Source organism: Zootermopsis nevadensis, unplaced genomic scaffold, assembly GCF_977971745.1.
Source record: "Zootermopsis nevadensis isolate Lab colony 2312 unplaced genomic scaffold, Znev_1.0 Znev_ptg000010l, whole genome shotgun sequence".
Taxonomy (NCBI): domain Eukaryota; kingdom Metazoa; phylum Arthropoda; class Insecta; order Blattodea; family Termopsidae; genus Zootermopsis; species Zootermopsis nevadensis.
In genome coordinates this window covers 3,486,313-3,505,478 of record NW_028259142.1, presented here as the reverse complement: position 1 = coordinate 3,505,478, position 19,166 = coordinate 3,486,313, and the positions used below count along the sequence as shown (strand labels likewise).

Genomic DNA, 19,166 nt, shown 5'->3' with positions numbered 1-19,166 from the left:
CGCTGATTGTAGTGTTATTTGGTTATATTTTGTTGGCACATTGCGGTTTTTCTGGTTATGGGCCTAGTTGTTTTCTAGGGACAGAGAACTTTGCTGTGGGTTGGTTGTACGACCATCATCTGATTCCCAGCAGGAGCGTGGTTTGTTCCCTTCCGTGACAGCGTCCGGAAGTTATTCAGCGCCATGATCTGTGGGTAAAGCTCGGACTGATTGTGAAGCTGCATCTTGCGAGAATGGGTGGAGCCTTTCTTCAATTTCCATGCGCCTTCATCGTGTAGTGCTTCGGCACGTGGACAACTCCACTGTTATTTCTAGCTGCTGTTTCGTGTTTTATTAATGACCTCTTCTCTCTTTTGTGAACGCCTTAAGGTGGCGACTGACTTGTAACATTTACTCGTAATGTAACATTCGCGGCGAGCATGTTACATTACACCACAACTGGTGAGGCGCATCGAATGCTCGTTTTGAACGCTCGGCTCGACTGTGCTCATGTGTGCTCCATTCATTTCATTCAATATGTCGGACGTGGAGGTTGTGTTATCTTTGTTTCATTTAATACGCTACTCTTATCTAAAGAACTCGTGAATGCTCGTTACGACGCCGCTCGACTGACTGACTGACTTGTAATGTAACACTCAAAGGGATTCGCGAAAAAACCGACAACACGATGGAGCGCCCGCGAGCGTGAGCGGCTCCGTTCGCTGTCTTCACTTGTGTAATGCTCGATTTGTAACACGTTACATTACAGGCAAATGTTACAAGTCAGTCGCCACCTTAACATTACTGCTCTCAGACTTACAGTGCGTTCAGTCCAGCTGTGCCTCCCGAGACCTTCACAAGTTTATAAACAATCTTCCCATGGCCGATATTGTTCTTACCGTAACAGCGTAACATTGATTTAATTTCCGTTTGTACACAGTCTGGAGGAATGTTTTATATGAGGTACACTACTAACACCTTCGTATTCTTTTATCTCTATCCACTTCTCGTTGTATATGACGTCACACACCGGCAGAGCTAGATTGATCACAGTGTACAGGCCGCAAAGGTAATTACTGCATTTCCTCTCTTGTTTTTTAAAATTCCGCGTGCATTTATTGTCAATTGTGCCTATCATTATGGATGTAACTTGTCTGACAAAGGAATGTATCTGGCGGATTCACGGGTGATGTAAGCGATAAGATTCACGGATATAAAGGCAGTGGCCCGTCATTTATTTATTAATGAGATCGCAGACTTATAGCCAATCGCCACATTAATAATAACCAGTCACTGAATTCTGTGGTCAGCTGAACCACACCTGTGTTATCGCAGCTGATTGACTGACCTCCCTTGTATATTAATCGCCCATCTACCGCGAGATTCGTGAATGGGTTGCTTTCTGCGGGGAATATCCTGTTTAAGTATTACGTATGTATGTTGTTGCGTTAGATATGCATACGTTATATAAAATTAATTAATTTAATGACCCTCGGGCGTCCGTTAAGCATTTTGCGAGTCTACCCAACTGCATATTCGAAATAACGTATGATGGAAGAACCTGCCATCATCATTGCTGAGGTCTTTATAACTGTGCATCTTCGCTCTGTATTTTAACGTTTGCACAATTTTCTGATCTTGCATCCGCTATTTCACCGGCACGTAACAGCTGTCTGTCATCTTGTATCTGTTTCCATCATGTTACGGAGAACTTCAAAATTTGCACAGTAAATCATACAATGCGCGTGTCGAAGGGCATTTGTCGTCCGTGGTAATTACGATTTTTCCTTGAAGAATCTCCATATGTTGATTTTCGGTTTTATTAATGAAAGCAAGAGTGGGTTTTGATTCGCGTTGATTAGGCATCTGAGGATGACTCTCGTGAAGTTTTAGCTGCATGAAGGTTGGTTGCTGGGCTTAGTCGGCTTGGCCGAGTGCTGGCGACAACTAGTGAGTGAGGCGGTGCTTGGTAGACGGACAGAGCACAGCTTTCACTAGTGCCAGTCAGCCAGCTGCAGCAGGTTCTGAGTTGAACTGTAGTCTGCGGCGACCTCATCCGTGTGGTTGTCAGGAGTACAAAGCAGTTACCTTTGAGTTGCGGAAGACGCGACTCCGTTGTACGGTGATGTGGTTGGCAGTGGTGTGGAGTGCTTAGGGTAAAACAGCGACAGTTGGCGTGTGTCTATTAAAATATTGTTGTTGTCGAGTGACAGGGTTTAAATCGTTTGATTTGACGGCGGGGCAATGAGTTTTGTAATTAAATGTGTCTCAAGATGTGGCTATAACACCCTCAGGCGGTACTGATTGTCTGTCTGGTCTGTAAGGTCAAGGTGATTACAATGGTGGTGTCCGCCGTTCTTAGTTCTGCAGGTGCGTTCAAGTGTTTAAGAAATTGGTGGCAGGAGAAATGTGTTCGTTTTCATATTCTTAAGCCTGTTGCCGTCATACGCTGTGCTGTGGTTGACTGCTGCCGAGTTGTTCACTTGGCCGGCTGAGACAGCGATGCAAGTGACCGCCGGAGGGGTTCCACTGTCGCCCCAGCATCAGATGGTAATGGCCTCACGATGCGGGGTCCTCAAGGGTATTCACCCTCGATACCATCGCTGTTGCCGCTGGGTCTTGTAGCTCTGAGCTTTTTATGGTCAACATTTTTATTCGTGGGTGATGTGTACATGTGGGAAGTGTTCGTTCTGTACCTTAAACATAATAAGCGTTGTAACGAAACTAGGATAATTTTAAATCGTTAGAATGACGTGTAGGTAGTCGGAAGGAAAAGAATACGAACAAGGACAGGCAGTCATGAAGCCAATAACGTTCGAAAATTTACGGCGGCTGATGGGCGGAGGAAGAAAGAAGAAAGAGCGCGCAGAGTCGTCGTTCAAACGGAGCGATTCTTTCAGGAGGATATCCATCAAAAGGAACTACTTGGACAGAGGTGGCAAGTCGAAGCATCTTCAGCAGGCTACACAGGCCAGTAAAATTGCAGTGAACCAGTCTGAATCGAATTCGGCGAAACAGCCTTTGGTGGTGAATTCTGCTGTCCTGGATGAGGGACCCGAGTCTCTGGTGATTGGCTACAACCAATGGATTCGCGGCATGAAGGCTGAAAACTGTCCGGCTGTCGAGACCTGCAGCAAAGTTATCTCACCCCAGGACGGGAGACCGCCTACTCCACCTCCTAGGAACAAGAATAGTGCTTCTACCGACTCTTCGTCGGTGGAAATTCTCAGGTTTGAAAGATCCCCCATATTTTCCCGCAGAAGATTTAGGCCGTCGCCACCGCCTTCATCTTTGGTGTTGAATCCTAAAGGGGAGGAGTGTGGAGGGAGTAGGGCAGACTCTGCGCTCAGCGTAAGTTTGGGTCGCATTTGGATGGACGCTCCTCTGGTTATGGCGCCACGCAGCCTGGAACTGCCACGATTACCCTCACCTTCATGCTCAGGTGGTGTAGAGGTGAGTGGCAACGGCAGGAGAGCACACCATTCCTTAGACAGCGCGCTGAAGGAGCGTCGAGAAGACCACATGCTCTGCAGTCGCCGTTTCCATAACTACCCGACACGTCCCTTATCCCCTACACCCTTTATAGTACCTAATACGTCTCTGATCAGTAGAACTCTCTCCTCGTCTACCCAGACCAATTCAACAAGCAAGACGCTGTCCTCTCGGGGCTCAGCCGATCCCATCTGCTCCAGTAAAGATTCTGGGTTTTCCTTCTCGATCTCTATACCGAAGCTGACGGATTTCACGTCGCCAAATGGGGCGGGAGGAGGCGGTGGAGGTTTCTTCCGAAAGAAAAAGACTGTGAAACCGAAGCCAAGCGTTAGTCGGGATGGCTATTTTAAAAGGACCAGCGGTGCCGTGAATGTCACTGAGACTCGCAGAGGTTCGGTGCGACGCAGTAGTAGCCGGAAGGAGAAATCGGGGGGGCGAAGTAAGAAGAAGTCTCACGGTGGGACCGCTCGTTCAGACATGTACCAGGTGGTGGTTAGTCGCCCCCCACGTTCACTGAAGTCTCTAAATTTGGACCCTATGATATTTGTGCCACCCGAGAAGAGGAAGCCAGCAACTAGCATGAGGAGACCGGAGCAGCATCGTCGATACGAAGTGAAGGAAATTCGCGACTACTGTTCGCCCCGAGACACAACCGTTGCGTCTGTAAATTTCTACGACGACGAAGACGAGGATGAGGGATTATACGAATGCATATCCGGAGATTTCAATGAACGGGTAGAGGTTGAACAGAAACTGGATTTAGACGATCGTTTTACTGAAGAGGAACTTGCAATTGCCTTACCACCGGACAGTGATAGTGACACTGAGAATGAGACTCACGTGCCTCTGGGCGTATCACCAGTGCCTCGCCGCCGTCCGGTGCGTAGGAAGAAATCGGCCCGTAGAAATGTAAAGTATCTGGCAAGACCGAGCATCCACCGTGCGCCGTCAACATTAAGGCGCAGCAGGAGAATGGCGAAGAAGACCAGTTGTGAGTATTTTATTCACGAGTTTATTTAGCTTTGGATTACGATCACGTACACAATCTGCCTAGGAGCAGAGGTTCAGAGATTATAGTTGTCAATGTCTTCTCTTCAACTCATAAGTTTTTATTTGTACGTGGTACAATTTAATGATATATAAAAAAGGAAAGAAAAGGAATGGACTGTTACCTACATGAAATAACAGAGCCGCTGTTAACTTTCTGTTGAACATGATCTGAAAAATGGCCTGACATGCAATGATAAAATATTAAATTTTTACCCACTCGTATCCTCATTTGCGAAGTTGCCATAAAATGTTTGGTTTCACTTTATTTCTTTTATGTCTAATAATTTCTTTATCAGATCTAACGGACATGAAATCTTCTGACAGGGTTGCGACACATTCGAATAAAAAGTAACCGATACTTGAATGTCAGTGTTTTTGACGTCGGTCTGTCGTTTGTCTCTAAAAAAGAAAAAATCCTCACATTTTGTCTTCAATTACTTTCAGTAAACATGAACACGAATTTTGTCAACTTAACTTGCACTCAGATATGAGGATTTAATTTCAATTCAGTCAGTAAACAGGCTATTTATAAGTCGGCTTTGAGTAATGCTTATTAAATAAGTCGCGGTTTTTAAGATTAAATTGGAAATTAACGCACTGTGTTGTTACAGAAATAACGTGATGCAATTAGGTGAATATATATTGGTCTAATTAAGTTATGTAACAAATTTCTGCAAGATTCGATTTTTTGTTTGCGTATTTTATTTTGAAACTTCTGTAATCTTCATAAACCTTATTTTTGCCAAAACTGTGATTGGTAATTGAATACTATTCTTATAAGTATACCCACGCTATGTCAACGGAACTGAGAACTGACAGTGCACAGCAAATGTTAAAGCCCCCAGTCAGATTTTCTTACATGTTCCTTAAATGTTGCAATTTATATTTATTTTAAGACTGCCACGATGTACCCGTTATTCAAGACTGTTATTGATAATATAATTTTGATTATGACAAGTTATTTATAAATGGCACATTTTGGTACGTACATTTTCATCAGGTCTGTGAAGCGAATATCGTTATAGTCTCTTTACAAGATTTTACGGAAATTAGTTTCCGTCTCCCACTTCCTTATACACGCGAACCGTGTAATCGTTTCTTACTGCCTTCGTAATCATGTGTAACTGTGTAATATTAGAGCGAGAAGCAGTCAGCACCCAGTAGATGAAGCTGCTAGCCAGCCATCCAATTACACCCGTTCTTTTCCAGCAGCTTTGTAGAGGCCCGACAGTAGCACGTAGGTGAGAAGCTCTGTTAATAGATCCTTCCTCAGTGACCAATAACCTGAGGATCATAAGGCATCGTAATGATTTTCCACATCGTGTCTTTCCAGTTCTGTATTAGTTGTAATGTGAATTACAAGTATCTCGGTAACGATGCTGGCTGTGAGTGGTTTTTCGGTTCCAGATGTTTTTATGAGCACCCTGTGTTCAGTTGTAGGCATTTTCTTACATGAAAGTAATTGACCTCGTTTCATATCCACACGAAACAATTTTGTGTGTTGATTCTGGAATGTCGCACCGTGTAGTCTGGTAGAAATTGACCGACATCGCCTTGAGAACCTGAAATAGTGCCTTAATGTTGATATCGGAATATCGTATAAAATAGTCCATCATCAGTGTGTTTTTTTTATAATTGAAATGTGGTCATATCGTATGCATGCCTATGTTTTGCTCAGTCATTAGTTCCTTATGGATCGTGGTACGTGCTTCGTATACTGAAGAAGGTTTGTCATTATAGTTCAGATTCCTTGAAGACTATGTTTCATCGTGCGCACATTGCTTCTGGTAATACAAGTGCTTCAGGATGGTGTCCAAAATACTGTGTGAGTGACAGTCAGTGAAAGTGGTCACTAAACGTGATTGCTTCGCATCGAATCGAATTTTCAAGTGATTGAGTTTAATGATGACGATGAGGGCCACTTGTGCTGATGGTGCACCTAACGAGGGCTGTGTCAAGTGGAACTGTTTGGTATTCAATTCGACTGCCATTGTTTTTTTTTTTTTGCAGTGATTTTCAAGAGAGAAGTCGTTGTGCTCCATTTTTCTTTCTTTTTTCATAAACATCACTGCAGTGAGAGGCCTATTTGTGTAACCATTCGTGTGAAGTTTCATACCTGAAACCACAATCCCATCAAGTCGATTCGTTCTGAGGTTGTTTTATATTGCCTAGGTTAGACCAGTATAGCGTTGAATGGTAGAATAACTGTGTATGGCAAATCGGAAATGAATATTTGGAGTACTGTATAATGTTGGCTTTCTATCACAGCACTTGTCTGGAAATCCCGATGAAAATCACGACACACATCAGTATATCTGGAGATTTCCGTCTTCTGGGTTGTTGCGCTGTGTAGTTTGGTCGATGTTAACCAACGTTTCAGAGGTCATACTGCCTCCGTCATCGCCCTGATGACGGAGGCAGTATGACCTCTGAAACATTGGTAAACATCGACCATACTACACAGCGCAACAACTCAGAAGACGGAAATCTTCATCGCCCTGATGACGGAGGCAGTATGACCTCCGAAACGTTGGTAAACATCGACCAGACTACACAGCGCAACAACCCAGAAGACAGAAATCTTCATCGCTCTGATGACAGAGGCAGTATGACCTCCGAAACGTTGGTAAACATCGACCATACTACACAGCGCAACAACCCAGAAGACAGAAATCTTCATCGCCCTGATGACGGAGGCAGTATGACCTCCGAAACGTTGGTAAACAGCGACCAGACTACACAGCGCAACAACCCAGAAGACAGAAATCTTCATCGCCCTGATGACGGAGGCAGTATGACCTCCGAAACGTTGGTTAACATCGACCAGACTACACAGCGCAACAACCCAGAAGACAGAAATCTTCATCGCTCTGATGACAGAGGCAGTATGACCTCCGAAACGTTGGTAAACATCTACCAGACTACACAGCGCAACAACCCAGAAGACAGAAATCTTCATCGCCCTGATGATGGAGGCAGTATGACCTCCGAAACGTTGGTAAACATCGACCATACTACACAGCGCAACAACCCAGAAGACAGAAATCTTCATCGCCCTGATGACAGAGGCAGTATGACCTCCGAAACGTTGGTAAACATCTACCAGACTACACAGCGCAACAACCCAGACGACGGAAATCTTCATACTCACCGCTGTGAGAACCTCAAGTCTTACATCAGTATATCTGGTCTCCGAGTTCGTGATTTGAACCTGGGACCTTCCGAATATGAAAAATGTTGAAAATTACTGTCGTCTGGATTGTACACACAAAAATACATCGACGACAGCGGGTTGAGAGCACCTGTATTAATACATTTTTGAGTTTTTATAAATGTGAGCATTCACTGTCTAATGAAGCGTTTAATGAAGTCAAGTGTCTGTGGGTTGCTTCAACAAAGTTACCAGTTGAGGAAACATTTCCTTGTCGTTTGGTCTAGTGGATCTGCCACGTAATCGTGAACACAAGTAGGAAGGCACTTAAATGTAGTAGAACGAGAGGCTCTTTTGTTTAGGAGAACAGTCAACTCCTTTGACTTTGCATTATCAATAACCGCTGCACCACGAGGCGTGTTTATAAGGACTGAAGGGATGGACAAACTATGGCTTGGAGAGGTTCGTAGATGTCCAGTGATTAACTTCCGAAGGCCCACGGGTGTTTGCTTTGAAGTAACGCGGAATGAGCATGTTTCGACTTTAGTCTTGAATCAAGTGCCATCCTCTTTGACGTTCAGTGAACCCGCATTAGCACAGAGTGTATTTGTAGGTTTCGTTTGATTCTCAGTGTAAATAGGGATTATTTCCACAAACAGTATTAACGCGTTGTGTTTTCTTTGCGGTAAGAACTGAATTCTTAAATGTTTTTTTTTTTTTTTGCACTTCGTACTTCAAAATTTGAAATGCAGAATGGACCAATTTGAAAACATTACAGTCCTACGAATAGCTAATTCTTTACAAATACTGAAACCATCCGTTTTGTTTATAATTCCTTTGGTGGCTTCGTTTTCCGATTATACGTAAATCGGCGTCACAAGAAATACGACCACTTATACGTAACGTGATTTTAGGAAGATCAGACCAGTACACGTCTTCACTAGTAAAGTTGGCAGTCGTGATGCGAATAAATTAGCGTCCTCATCTCAAAAGAATTAGCATCTCTCCACATTAACTGGCTGACTGCATTGTATAATTTTAATTCTTTACTTGCCGTGATCAAGCTTGAAAAACCTTGTTTTCTAAACTTAGCTGTTCTGCGTCCAAATTTATTAAAACGTACCGAGGATAGGATGAGCGAGACATGTAGTACGCACGAGGGAGACGAGAATTGCTTACAACATGAAGGAACAAATGTCCTGTGTCCATTTCCTACGGGCAAATGAAGATAATTAACATATAAATGCAACCGTTGCCATGCCCGTCGTTGTAACATCGATTTAAAAACTGTACGTCGGTAAACTTCTGTATAGTCCGTCAAACATTTTAGCACCTTATACTTTTGGTAGGACATTGTCGGACCCGTCGCCAAACAGGTCCACAGAAGGACTTTAGACACCCCTTCGCCCTTCCGCTCGGCTCTACGTCACGAGTACAGCGGTGCTAGCTTTGTTACGCCGAGAGTTCTGTGCCGTCTTCAATCGCCTGAATGGCGCTGTTCGTCTTGTGCGACGTTTCTGTGATGTTTAAACATGCAGTTTGGTTACAGCTTCTGATATGTTCTGAACAGTATCCATTTCACCAGCCCCTCGTAACGTAAATGTTTGTGAGAACTGCCTTATATTAGGTATGAATGGTTTTTTAACCTTTCAGCTACCTGACACGGTCGGTAGCCCGTGAAGAATTTTGTAAGCATTTGAGTGTTTAGTGGCGACTGAGGTTGTACGACAGGATGATTGCCAGTTTCGCCGCGGTTAGAGAAAAGCACAATGTAATCCTACGTTTTGTCTGTCACATATCGTTAATGAGGGAATGATTGTTCTCGCAAGTTCTCGGTCAGACCGACCCGGCTTGGCCTCACCCGTCTACCCCTGCTATTTGCACAACGCGCGTTTCGACTTTCCCTTGTACATCTGCAGTGGTGAAAAGGGATTGGTGCCCTGTGCTGTGCGTTTCATTCTTTTATTTTTATTTGTAGTGTTCTGTCTGACGACAGGTCCATATGAACAGGATCCTTCCATCCTTTTCTCGGACTGGGACCTGTTCATATACATTCTTGGCAGAGATGATCAGAAGTGGTTTGCCATTGCCTTCTTCTGTGTGTGAATGGAGTAATTGTTGGGATGCCACGGATAAACCGGGGAAGCCCCCGGAGGAAAACTCCGTGTTGCCTAGACCACGGCCTTGCCCAACACAAGTTATAAATTCGGGCACCGCCGGGAATCGAACCCGAGACCCCCAGGATTACAAGGCCAGCGTTCTAACCGCTAGACCACCTCATCTTACTATTATTTAGTGTTCTGTCTGACGACAGGTCCATATGAACAGGATCCTTCCATCCTTTTCTCGCACTGGGACCTGTTCATATACGTTCTTGGCAGATGATCCAGAAGTGGTTTGCCATTGCCTTCTTCTGTGTGTGAATGGAGTAATTGTTGGGATGCCACGGAGGAAAACTCCGTGATGCCTAGACCACGGCATTGCCCAACACAAGTTATAAATTTGAGCACCGCTGTAAGTTTTGTGTTTGGGATAATTTTTTAACTCCATCGAACAGCCTAGAGCCGAGATTTCTGAGTCAAAATTACCGCGTCCTGGACGACACCGAGTTCCTCAAGGCCTGCCTTGCCTCTTGCCAATGGTTGTAGGCGGCTTTTTACTCCAATTGTAAAGCTGGTAATACGTGGAGCTTTTCCTCCACTCCCCCACACGCCTGTGTCTTAATTGCGTGTTGCATAAGTACAGGAACAGTATTATGCGAGATTTGAGGTTCTCAAGGCAGTGAGGATGATGTTCTCTTCGATTCTGGCGCTCTGTTGACCTGTCAGTAGATTGCAGCGTTTCGGTAAAACATAATGCCTCCGTCTTAAGGCCTTGAGTACAGAAAACACAGTGTCTTCATCCACAGGTCCGAAGCCCTGAAGATGGAGGCAGTATGTACGTACTAATTATTTATTGAACCGGAATCGATACGGGTCATACTACATAATCCTTGAAGCTGATGGAGAATATCAAGTGACGGGCCGAAGTGTTTGGTTTTATCAAAAAATTTTGATTCAAATACAATTATTGAACAGTTACAGACAAATAGGCAATAAGGATCTCACCTGGCTTTTAAGATCAGCTGTTTTAGAAGTGTTCCCTCTTTTCTTTCAAAGTTCTCCTCTAATAACTGAAAGTATCATTGTCAAAGGAACTAGAAATTTCACATCCAGGTGTGAAGAATCTGTACTTCAAGGTCGTTTACCTTCTAGGTGGACTGAAGTGCGTATCTGGACAGTTTGAAGAATCTATTCATTACTGCAAGACGAGATGTCTGTTTCATATTTCAACTGGTAAGGATGTTGGTCCAGGAGTAAATGCAGATAAATCGACGTAACCAATGCTCATACATCATCACGTGAACGCAGGTCAAACGTACTGAAGGAAATATTTGGTAACGAGAGTAACAAATCAAAATTAAGAGCTTATTAATGGTTGGTATCATGCCGTCCTTTATCACCTGAATTGAGATCACACGTGAGTTTTGAATGCGTGGGGGGATAATATTAAAATGGATCTTAAGTAAAAGGGGTGAGGTTATGGAGAAAATACATCGGCCTTCAATCCGGTCACAAACTCGGTAGATACTGGAAGGGTTGCTGATCGTGTATGTGCCAAGGTAAGAAGGCAATACATCCTATCTGTGAACCGTCGTTTCAAGACACGATAAGGCGGTGTTTGTGTGGGAGTGTTAAAGCTGCAACGCTGTCCATCACGAGGGCGCGTCCACTTTCTCCCATCGTCTTTGACACGACCCACACAGGGGTGTCAAGTTCCAGGCTACTTCGTTATATCCACTGGTAGGTCCACTTTTTGACGGAGAACGTGAAAGTTGAACACGAAGATGCGAACTAGTACCAAGATTTCTGTCTTCTGGGTTGTTGCGCTGTGTAGTCTGGTCGACGTTAACCAACGTTTCAGAGGTCATACTGCCTCCGTCATCAGGGCGATGAGTATGAAGATTTCTGTCTTCTGGGTTGTTGCGCTGTGTAGTCTGGTCGACGTTAACCAACGTTTCCGAGGTCATACTGCCTCCGTCATCAGGGCGATGAGTATGAAGATTTCTGTCTTCTGGGTTGTTGCGCTGTGTAGTCTGGTCGACGTTAACCAACGTTTCAGAGGTCATACTGCCTCCGTCATAAGAGTATCAAGATTGCTGTCTTCTGGCTTGTTGCGCTGTGTAGTCTGGTAGAAGATTACCGACGTTTCAGAGGTCATACTGCCTCCGTCATCAGACTATGAAGATTTCTGTCTTCTGGGTTGTTGCGCCGTGTAGTCTGGTAGAAGATTACCGACGTTTCAGAGGTCATACTGCCTCCGTCATCAGAGTATGAAGATTTCTGTCTTCAGGGTTGTTGCGCTGTGTAGTCTGGTCGATGTTTAACAACGTTTCAGAGGTCATACTGCCTCCGTCATTAGAGTATGAAGATTTCTGTCTTCTGGGTTGTTGCGCCGTGTAGTCTGGTCGACGTTGACCAACGTTTCAGAGGTCATACTGCCTCCGTCATCAGGGCTATGAATATGCACGCACCCAATTTGCAAATTCATCGCCCTGATGACGGAGGCAGTATGACCTCTGAAACGTTGGTTAACATCTACCAGACTATACGGCGCAACAACCCAGAAGACAGAAATCTTCATACTCATCGCCCTGATGACGGAGGCAGTATGACCTCTGAAACGTCGGTTAACATCGGCCAGACTACACGGCGCAACAACCCAGACGACAGCAATCTTGATACTCACCGCTGTGAAAACCTCAAATTTTACGAACTAGTATCGTTTGCGTGAGTTTGCTCGGTGTCTGCATACCGTAACATCGTTCACGGCGGTGTTCGCTCCGTAGTGCAACTGACCAGAGCATCGTACGAACTTTCCTCTCTTTCGCCCACCGTTATTTAAGACGTCAAGGTTGCTGATGAGGACAAGCGATTTAACGTCAGGGACCTTCATGTGGCAGCTACACCAGCACTGATTCGTGGGAAGTGTATAAGAAAAATACTTCAAAAACTCCGTTAGTCCGAACTTCCGGTGCATACCTCGACAATTTCAGGAATTTCCGGTTATTAATAATATTTTGTTATTTCCTTTGAAGTTGACAAGTGTTGACAAATATGGTGGATAAATAAAGGCGTACGGCCTCTTGGTGACAAATCTCCAAGTCGAACACGTTATCTTTTCCGGAACAAACCAACCCGCCGTTCTGATAACGTCCCTAGAATCCTACTTTCTTTGTTGACATCGTATCACAGAACATCCGTTCTAGTGCACTATTTGCACTAAGTGCCCTACAGCTGTGTCTCACAACACAGTTATCTACTAAATTCGTTCTTACGTTATTTAACGTTGACCCATATGAAATCCTTAGGGATTAAAATGTATGAATATTTTAATTCTGTGTGTTTTAAAGGCACGTGAAATTTCGACTGTCACTTTTTCGGGAAAAGGATGGGTTTAAGGCGTCTTAGAACAAAGTTTTGAGGAAGATTTTTGGAACTCAGGAGAGGTGACGTTGCTAGATATTGGAAACAAAACATTCACAGAGAAGTTCTTCTCCATAACTTGTGTTCTTTACAGACTCTTTTTAGGATGGTAAAATCAAGAAGTTCGATATTTAATGTTTTATGAAGCAGACATGATCGGCAAACGTCAGCCATAACTTCCTACTTTCATTCCGAGAAGCGAACGGAAAACCTCCGAAATACAAAATAAGAGTGCCGAATGGATGCATAATTCCGTGCCCACGAACGTAAACCAGGCGCGTTAACGGTGTAGATGCACTCGGTTGGACACTTTAACCATCGATGTAGTGTCAATTGGTTTAAGAGACTATTAGTGGCCTACTTGCTTTTAGGCATTACTGTACCGAATCGAACTTTGACGGAAATTCTGACTATGAAATCTTGATGTTTCACAATGCTCTTAAATATTTATAAAGTCTGGAGACTTACGTCAGACCACGAGTAGGTAAATTACGTAATGAAAGTCCATCATGTCCAATGGGATTCCCTGTATGGCTGTTATTAATTTCCTTCTTCTCTGTGTGTGAGATCTTAACACTGAACTTACCAAATTTAGTAGCGTGTTTATATCAGACACTGCCTTGTAAGAACACAGTCAGTGTTATTCGCGTCAATATCTCAGGAATATAGCACGTTCCTATGTTTTTGTGGTAGAAATGTGGCCAGCCGTCAGTTGGTTCATCGTTGTGGCGCTAGGTGTGAAGAAGGTGGACGGATGTGTTGAAGACAGTTCCTGCTTTGAAGTAATTTTACGAGGTGCGATCAGAAAGTTTCAAGACTGCGCCTATAAAAACCCGTACACTTATCTCAGGTATTAAATTCATCCATCACCCTCGAAGTAGTTCCCCTGGGAGTGAACACAACGATCCCAGCGCCGCTGCCAAGCCTGGAAGCATCCCTGGAAATCTTTCTTTGTCAGCCTGTCAAGCACCATCTGCGATTCTGCCTGAATCTCTTCTATCGTCTCAAATCTCCTTCCCTTTAGCTGAATTTTCATCTTTGGGAAGAGGAAACCTTAGAAAGGAAGTTGGGGTCGGTTCTTGCAAGATCTTTGAGCTCCTGACAAACGAGAAGTCGATTCTGCTTCTGGTCCTCAGACAGGATGCATCGCATGTGGAGTTCTTCCTTTAGAATCAGCTGACAGGTCCCATAGCCTATCCCTACAATGTCGCACAAGTCGCTGATGGTACGACGTCGATCTTCGTGAATGGCCTGCCGAATCTTCGTAACATTTTCGGGCGTTGTGCTCGAAGATGGTCGTCCAGAACGCTCGTCATCATCGACAGAGGTTCGACCATTTTTAAAACGTGAATGCCACACAAAAGTTTGTGCACGACCCATTGCGGAATCCCCAAATGCTTGCTTTAGCATTTCATAGGTTTCCGTAGCCGTTTTGGCGAGTCTTTGGCAAAATTTGATGCACACGCCATTCCGAAATCGCAGGAGGGTCGGTGTAATGCACTACCAAAACGCCCGTAACTAAGAAAGAAATGCTAATTCGATGATGCCGGCTGGCACACTGATTCACTATGAATGTAGGCCCAACCCCTTAGCGGCAGAAGCTCGTACTACATCCGGTTCGCCCTCTATTGACACAGTCTTGAAACTTTCCGATCGCACCTCGTACATAAGATTATCACGTAACATCGAAGTCTGTTAAAAAAGTGAAACGGATGTATTACATCGCCCGCGAATAAAGTGGTCCAGAAAGTGAACGGAGGCAAATCCCAGCAGCTGGACGGTATACGATATGCGTATGTCAGCCATGCCAAGATTGAACGAGATGATGATGTACTCTTTGCCACACTCCGTTAACGCCGGTTCGTAGAGTAGAGGGTTCTGAAGGTCACCAGGACCTGAATATTAACGAGTCCCGCCCACTCAGTTGACGGTGTTTCCCCCCTGTGTGCAGTTATGTGAACCTGAGTCATGGCCGACGCTTTCCTGCTTCCGAGATTTTCATATCTGCCTCAGGCACTCGCATGGAATTCGTTAGTGAGTCGCATTCCTGAGGCAGGCGGTTTTTCCAAGTTCTTCTCGCTGCGTCTTGAGAGAGAGAGAGAGAGAGGATCTTTGGTTTCCTCAGCTGCGTCTGGTGAATGCGTTGATAACACAGGCTACTCTCGTTACGTCGGCATTTTCGCATTTCCACTGTTTATTGAAGTATCATGAACTTCAGTATTCTGTCCGCGGTCAGTTCCACTGACTCGCCCCCACCATTTTCACCCCGAGGAGTGCAGATTAAGGCATCTCGCGATAGATCACTCTGAAAATCCACTGCTAGGGCAGTGCGTGTCCGTTTTTCCCGTTTTCGTAGCTCACGGAGACTCACCGGTACGAATCCCCGACGTATAACGAATCATATTTTTCTCCTTTATTGTTGTGATGTGGTGAGACCGTGCCTCTGGTCCATCCTCTGGACGATACGAGTGAATATGGAGCAGCGGTGGAATGATGCTGACAGGGGAGAACAGGAGGGCCCTGAGAAAAACCTCGCTGCCACCTCGTCCACCACTAATCCCACATGGACTGCTTTGGGGGCTAACCCGTGCCTCCGCGGTCAAACTAGTTTGTGGTGAAAAGAATTAGCAGTATCACATCACATCAATGCACTCCTCGCCCCATTTTTATCGGACCTATTGTTTCCCCAACAACTTTACGAATTTCCTGTCGAATGAGCCGACGTACTTTAAACAATCACGGGAACTTGGAACACTCGCCTCTTTTCCTTTTTCCTGTCTAAAATGTTTGTCGACGTTCTGGCTGATCCAACCCGCAATGGCCACTTTATTATCAGTTTTGTTTCCATGTACACAGGAAAGAGTCTGCATATTTTTTTCCTTATTACTCAGAGCATGGGTCATTCAAAGGGACCCGCTTTGTATGCAAACTCTGGGAATAACTGCGTGAGTGATCGGATAGTTGCTTTAATGCACGCTGACAATTGTTTTAAGAACTGTTGGTGTTACCATATTGTCCTTTTCGTTTCCTGTGGTAACCAGAATATCCTCCCATTGTGTGTACTGTTAAAAGTCTGAACCTACGACCGGAATTTCTTCAAAGGTTTTCTCGAGGAACTGCTAAGAGACCGTGACAAAATTACAAACGTATCGGCGCAGCGTACGTAAATTATTGCAGTGGAAATGAATCAGACCGTTTGTGTTTTACTCTGTCAAATCGAACACGCTATTCATTAACTGGACTGTGTGAATTTGTGTCCTGCTGCCTTCTTCCTCGACCTTGGTGTTTAACGTTATATTGAAGAATTTCGTTGCGTATGTATTAATGTAAAAGCCCGTTGAAATTCAACTGCGAATGTTTTGTTCGTATCGTAATCACTCACCCTTTTTCCGTCTTATCTCAATTTCTCTGACCCGTTATTTCTTTCTTTTGTTCCTGACGTACTTTTACGCCCTGCCTTACACCAGTATTTCATTCCTTTCCTTATATCTGTCTTATCTTCGCTTCTCACACTTCGTTGCTACAATGTATATATATATATATTTTTATATATTTTAAATCTTGTCCGTCTAATCACAATAAATTCTTATTAAATATTAAAATATTACAATAATTAACATTTAAAATATTTAAAATATCAAACGATGTTCATTATCGAAATATTCGATTTACATTAGACCATCATTTTTCACGACATGTCGTCATCATTTGATATTTTAAATATTTTAAATATTAATTATTGTAATATTTTAATATTTAATGAGAATTTATTGTGATTAGACGGACAAGATTTAAAAAAAATATATATATTTATTATATCACAATATTACGCAACTTTACCATCTCATATATTTTTTAGTTCACACATGCCATCGCATTTTCCATAAGTAATTATCCGATTTTTCTACATGCAACTTCATAGACTCTCATTAAAGGGGATTATACCCACTCTTAGTAACATCACGTATATAACTACATTGTCACAGAGCGTAACTCCCTTTAAAAGGCTAGTATTTTGTTTCGTATCGTGTAGAAGTCTCGTTAAAGAATAGAATCACACAAAATTTTAGTCTTAAGAGGCATTGTACAACACGCCAAAGCGAAAAATGTTCCGAGCATTTAAAATTGATCGTTCAATCCAAATATCAAAGTCGATAATGATCAAGGAAGTTACCTTCGACTGGAATTTCCATGTCAAGTGATCAAGAACCAATTACAGAACGAACGTCCCCAAGTCATTACGCTGTGCATGTATTTCCTATCTTGTTCGACACGTCTGAAAGCATAGTGTTATGGCGCATAAGTAAAATAACAAATTGTGACTCTTATCTTCCGAGGAAGTTCGTAGACTGAAATACATTATAATATGAATTAAACATTCTTTAATTTCGTAGCTTTTAGTTATAAAATATGTCGCGTACGATGCGATCCTGATATATTTATCGTAACAGTTGGCGTGGGGTCGATGTATGGACTGTACTTTTAGTATGCCAGCAACACAATACATGTGCGGTGTTACGGGTGGTCTACATTGCACTCACAGGGAAGTAGACGCTTGGATTTACAGGCCAGTGAGCACCGGATTCAGTGCAGTGGGTTTGATCTAACTTGAGGCGAAGGCAAAGCTTGTCGGAGATCCAAAGCCCCTCTAGGGAAAGTTGTCTAAGGTAACATTTATCCAAGAAGTTCATGCGAAATGACGTCTTTGCTTGTCGTTTCTTTTTTCCCCGGACGATCATTGTAGATTATAGAGTGAAGCTGATGTTATCGAGTCTGCCAGCAGTGTGGCTAATACAGCTTTCCGCTCCGCGCTTTTGTTGACGAGTGTTAATACATTTGTGAGTTGTGGATTGGTGAAGGCTGATTGGAAATAGTCGTGGCTTGTTAATGATACAGTCACATGGAGCTCCTGTTAATGTCATGAATGTGATTAATAAAAACTACACTTGTTGCTATTTCGTATTTAACGTTGTTGTAAGGACATGAGTGAGTTCAGTATATGTCTGCGTAGTGGAAGACCGGGGTTTGATTCCCGGCAGTGGCAAAGGATCCCCCCCCTCCCGGACAGAAAATATAACTGCTTAACTTTGACCCCATTAAAGAAACACCTCATAAGGCACATTGAACACATGGCACCCTCGGTCCTAAATTAGAGGCTTCATCTCTCACTCGGGGTAAAGGTTCTTTGTAAGACTTGAGGTTCTCACAGCGGTGAGTATGAAGATATCCATCCTCTGGGTTGTTGCGCTGTGTAGTCCTGGTCGATGTTAACCAACGTTTCAGAGGTCATACTGCCTCCGTCATCAGAGTATGAAGATTTCTGTCTTCTGGGTTGTTGTGCTGTGTAGTCTGGTCGATGTTAACCAACGTTTCAGAGGTCATACTGCCTCCGTCATCAGAGTATGAAGATTTCTGTCTTCTGGGTTGTTGTGCTGTGTAGTCTGGTCGATGTTAACCAACGTTTCAGAGGTCATACTGCCTCCGTCATCAGAGTATGAAGATTTCTGTCTTCTGGGTTGTTGCGCTGTGTAGTCTGGTCGATGTTAACCAACGTTTCAGAGGTCATACTGCCTCCGTCATCAGAGTATGAAGATTTCTGTCTTCTGGGTTGTTGCGCTGTGTAGTCAGGTCGATGTTAACCAACGTTTCAGAGGTCATACTGCCTCCGTCATCAGGGCGATGAGTATGAAGATTTCTGTCTTCTGGGTTGTTGCGCTGTGTAGTCTGGTAGATGTTTACCAGCGTTTCAGAGGTCATACTGCCTCCGTCATCAGGACGATTCTTCGCAACAACCCAGAAGACGGATATCTTCAAAGGTTCTTTGGTTTGTCGCCCATTTTTAACGCTGGGCGGACAGTGTATAAAGTACGGGGACTCTTGGCTTGAATTTCACTTGGTAAACAGTTTTGAGAGTGATTCTTTGTCCATAGTTTTTCTAATTTTGAAGCTCCTCATTCAGCCAGTCAGTC

General features: G+C 43.8%; 1 protein-coding gene across 7 annotated transcripts in view; it reads left to right on the top strand.

Moving 5' to 3' along the window:
* The first annotated feature begins 1,903 nt into the window (after positions 1-1,903).
* The window catches only part of DIP2 (disco-interacting protein 2), a 122,837-nt gene continuing 105,574 nt past the window's right edge, over positions 1,904-19,166 (top strand). For all 7 annotated transcript variants that reach the window (XM_087346236.1, XM_087346235.1, XM_087346233.1 and 4 more), the window contains exon 1: positions 1,904-4,462. In XM_087346236.1, coding sequence (XP_087202362.1) covers positions 2,779-4,462 — 1,684 coding nt within the window. In that variant the 5' untranslated portion in view covers positions 1,904-2,778. The remainder of the gene's footprint in view (positions 4,463-19,166) is intronic.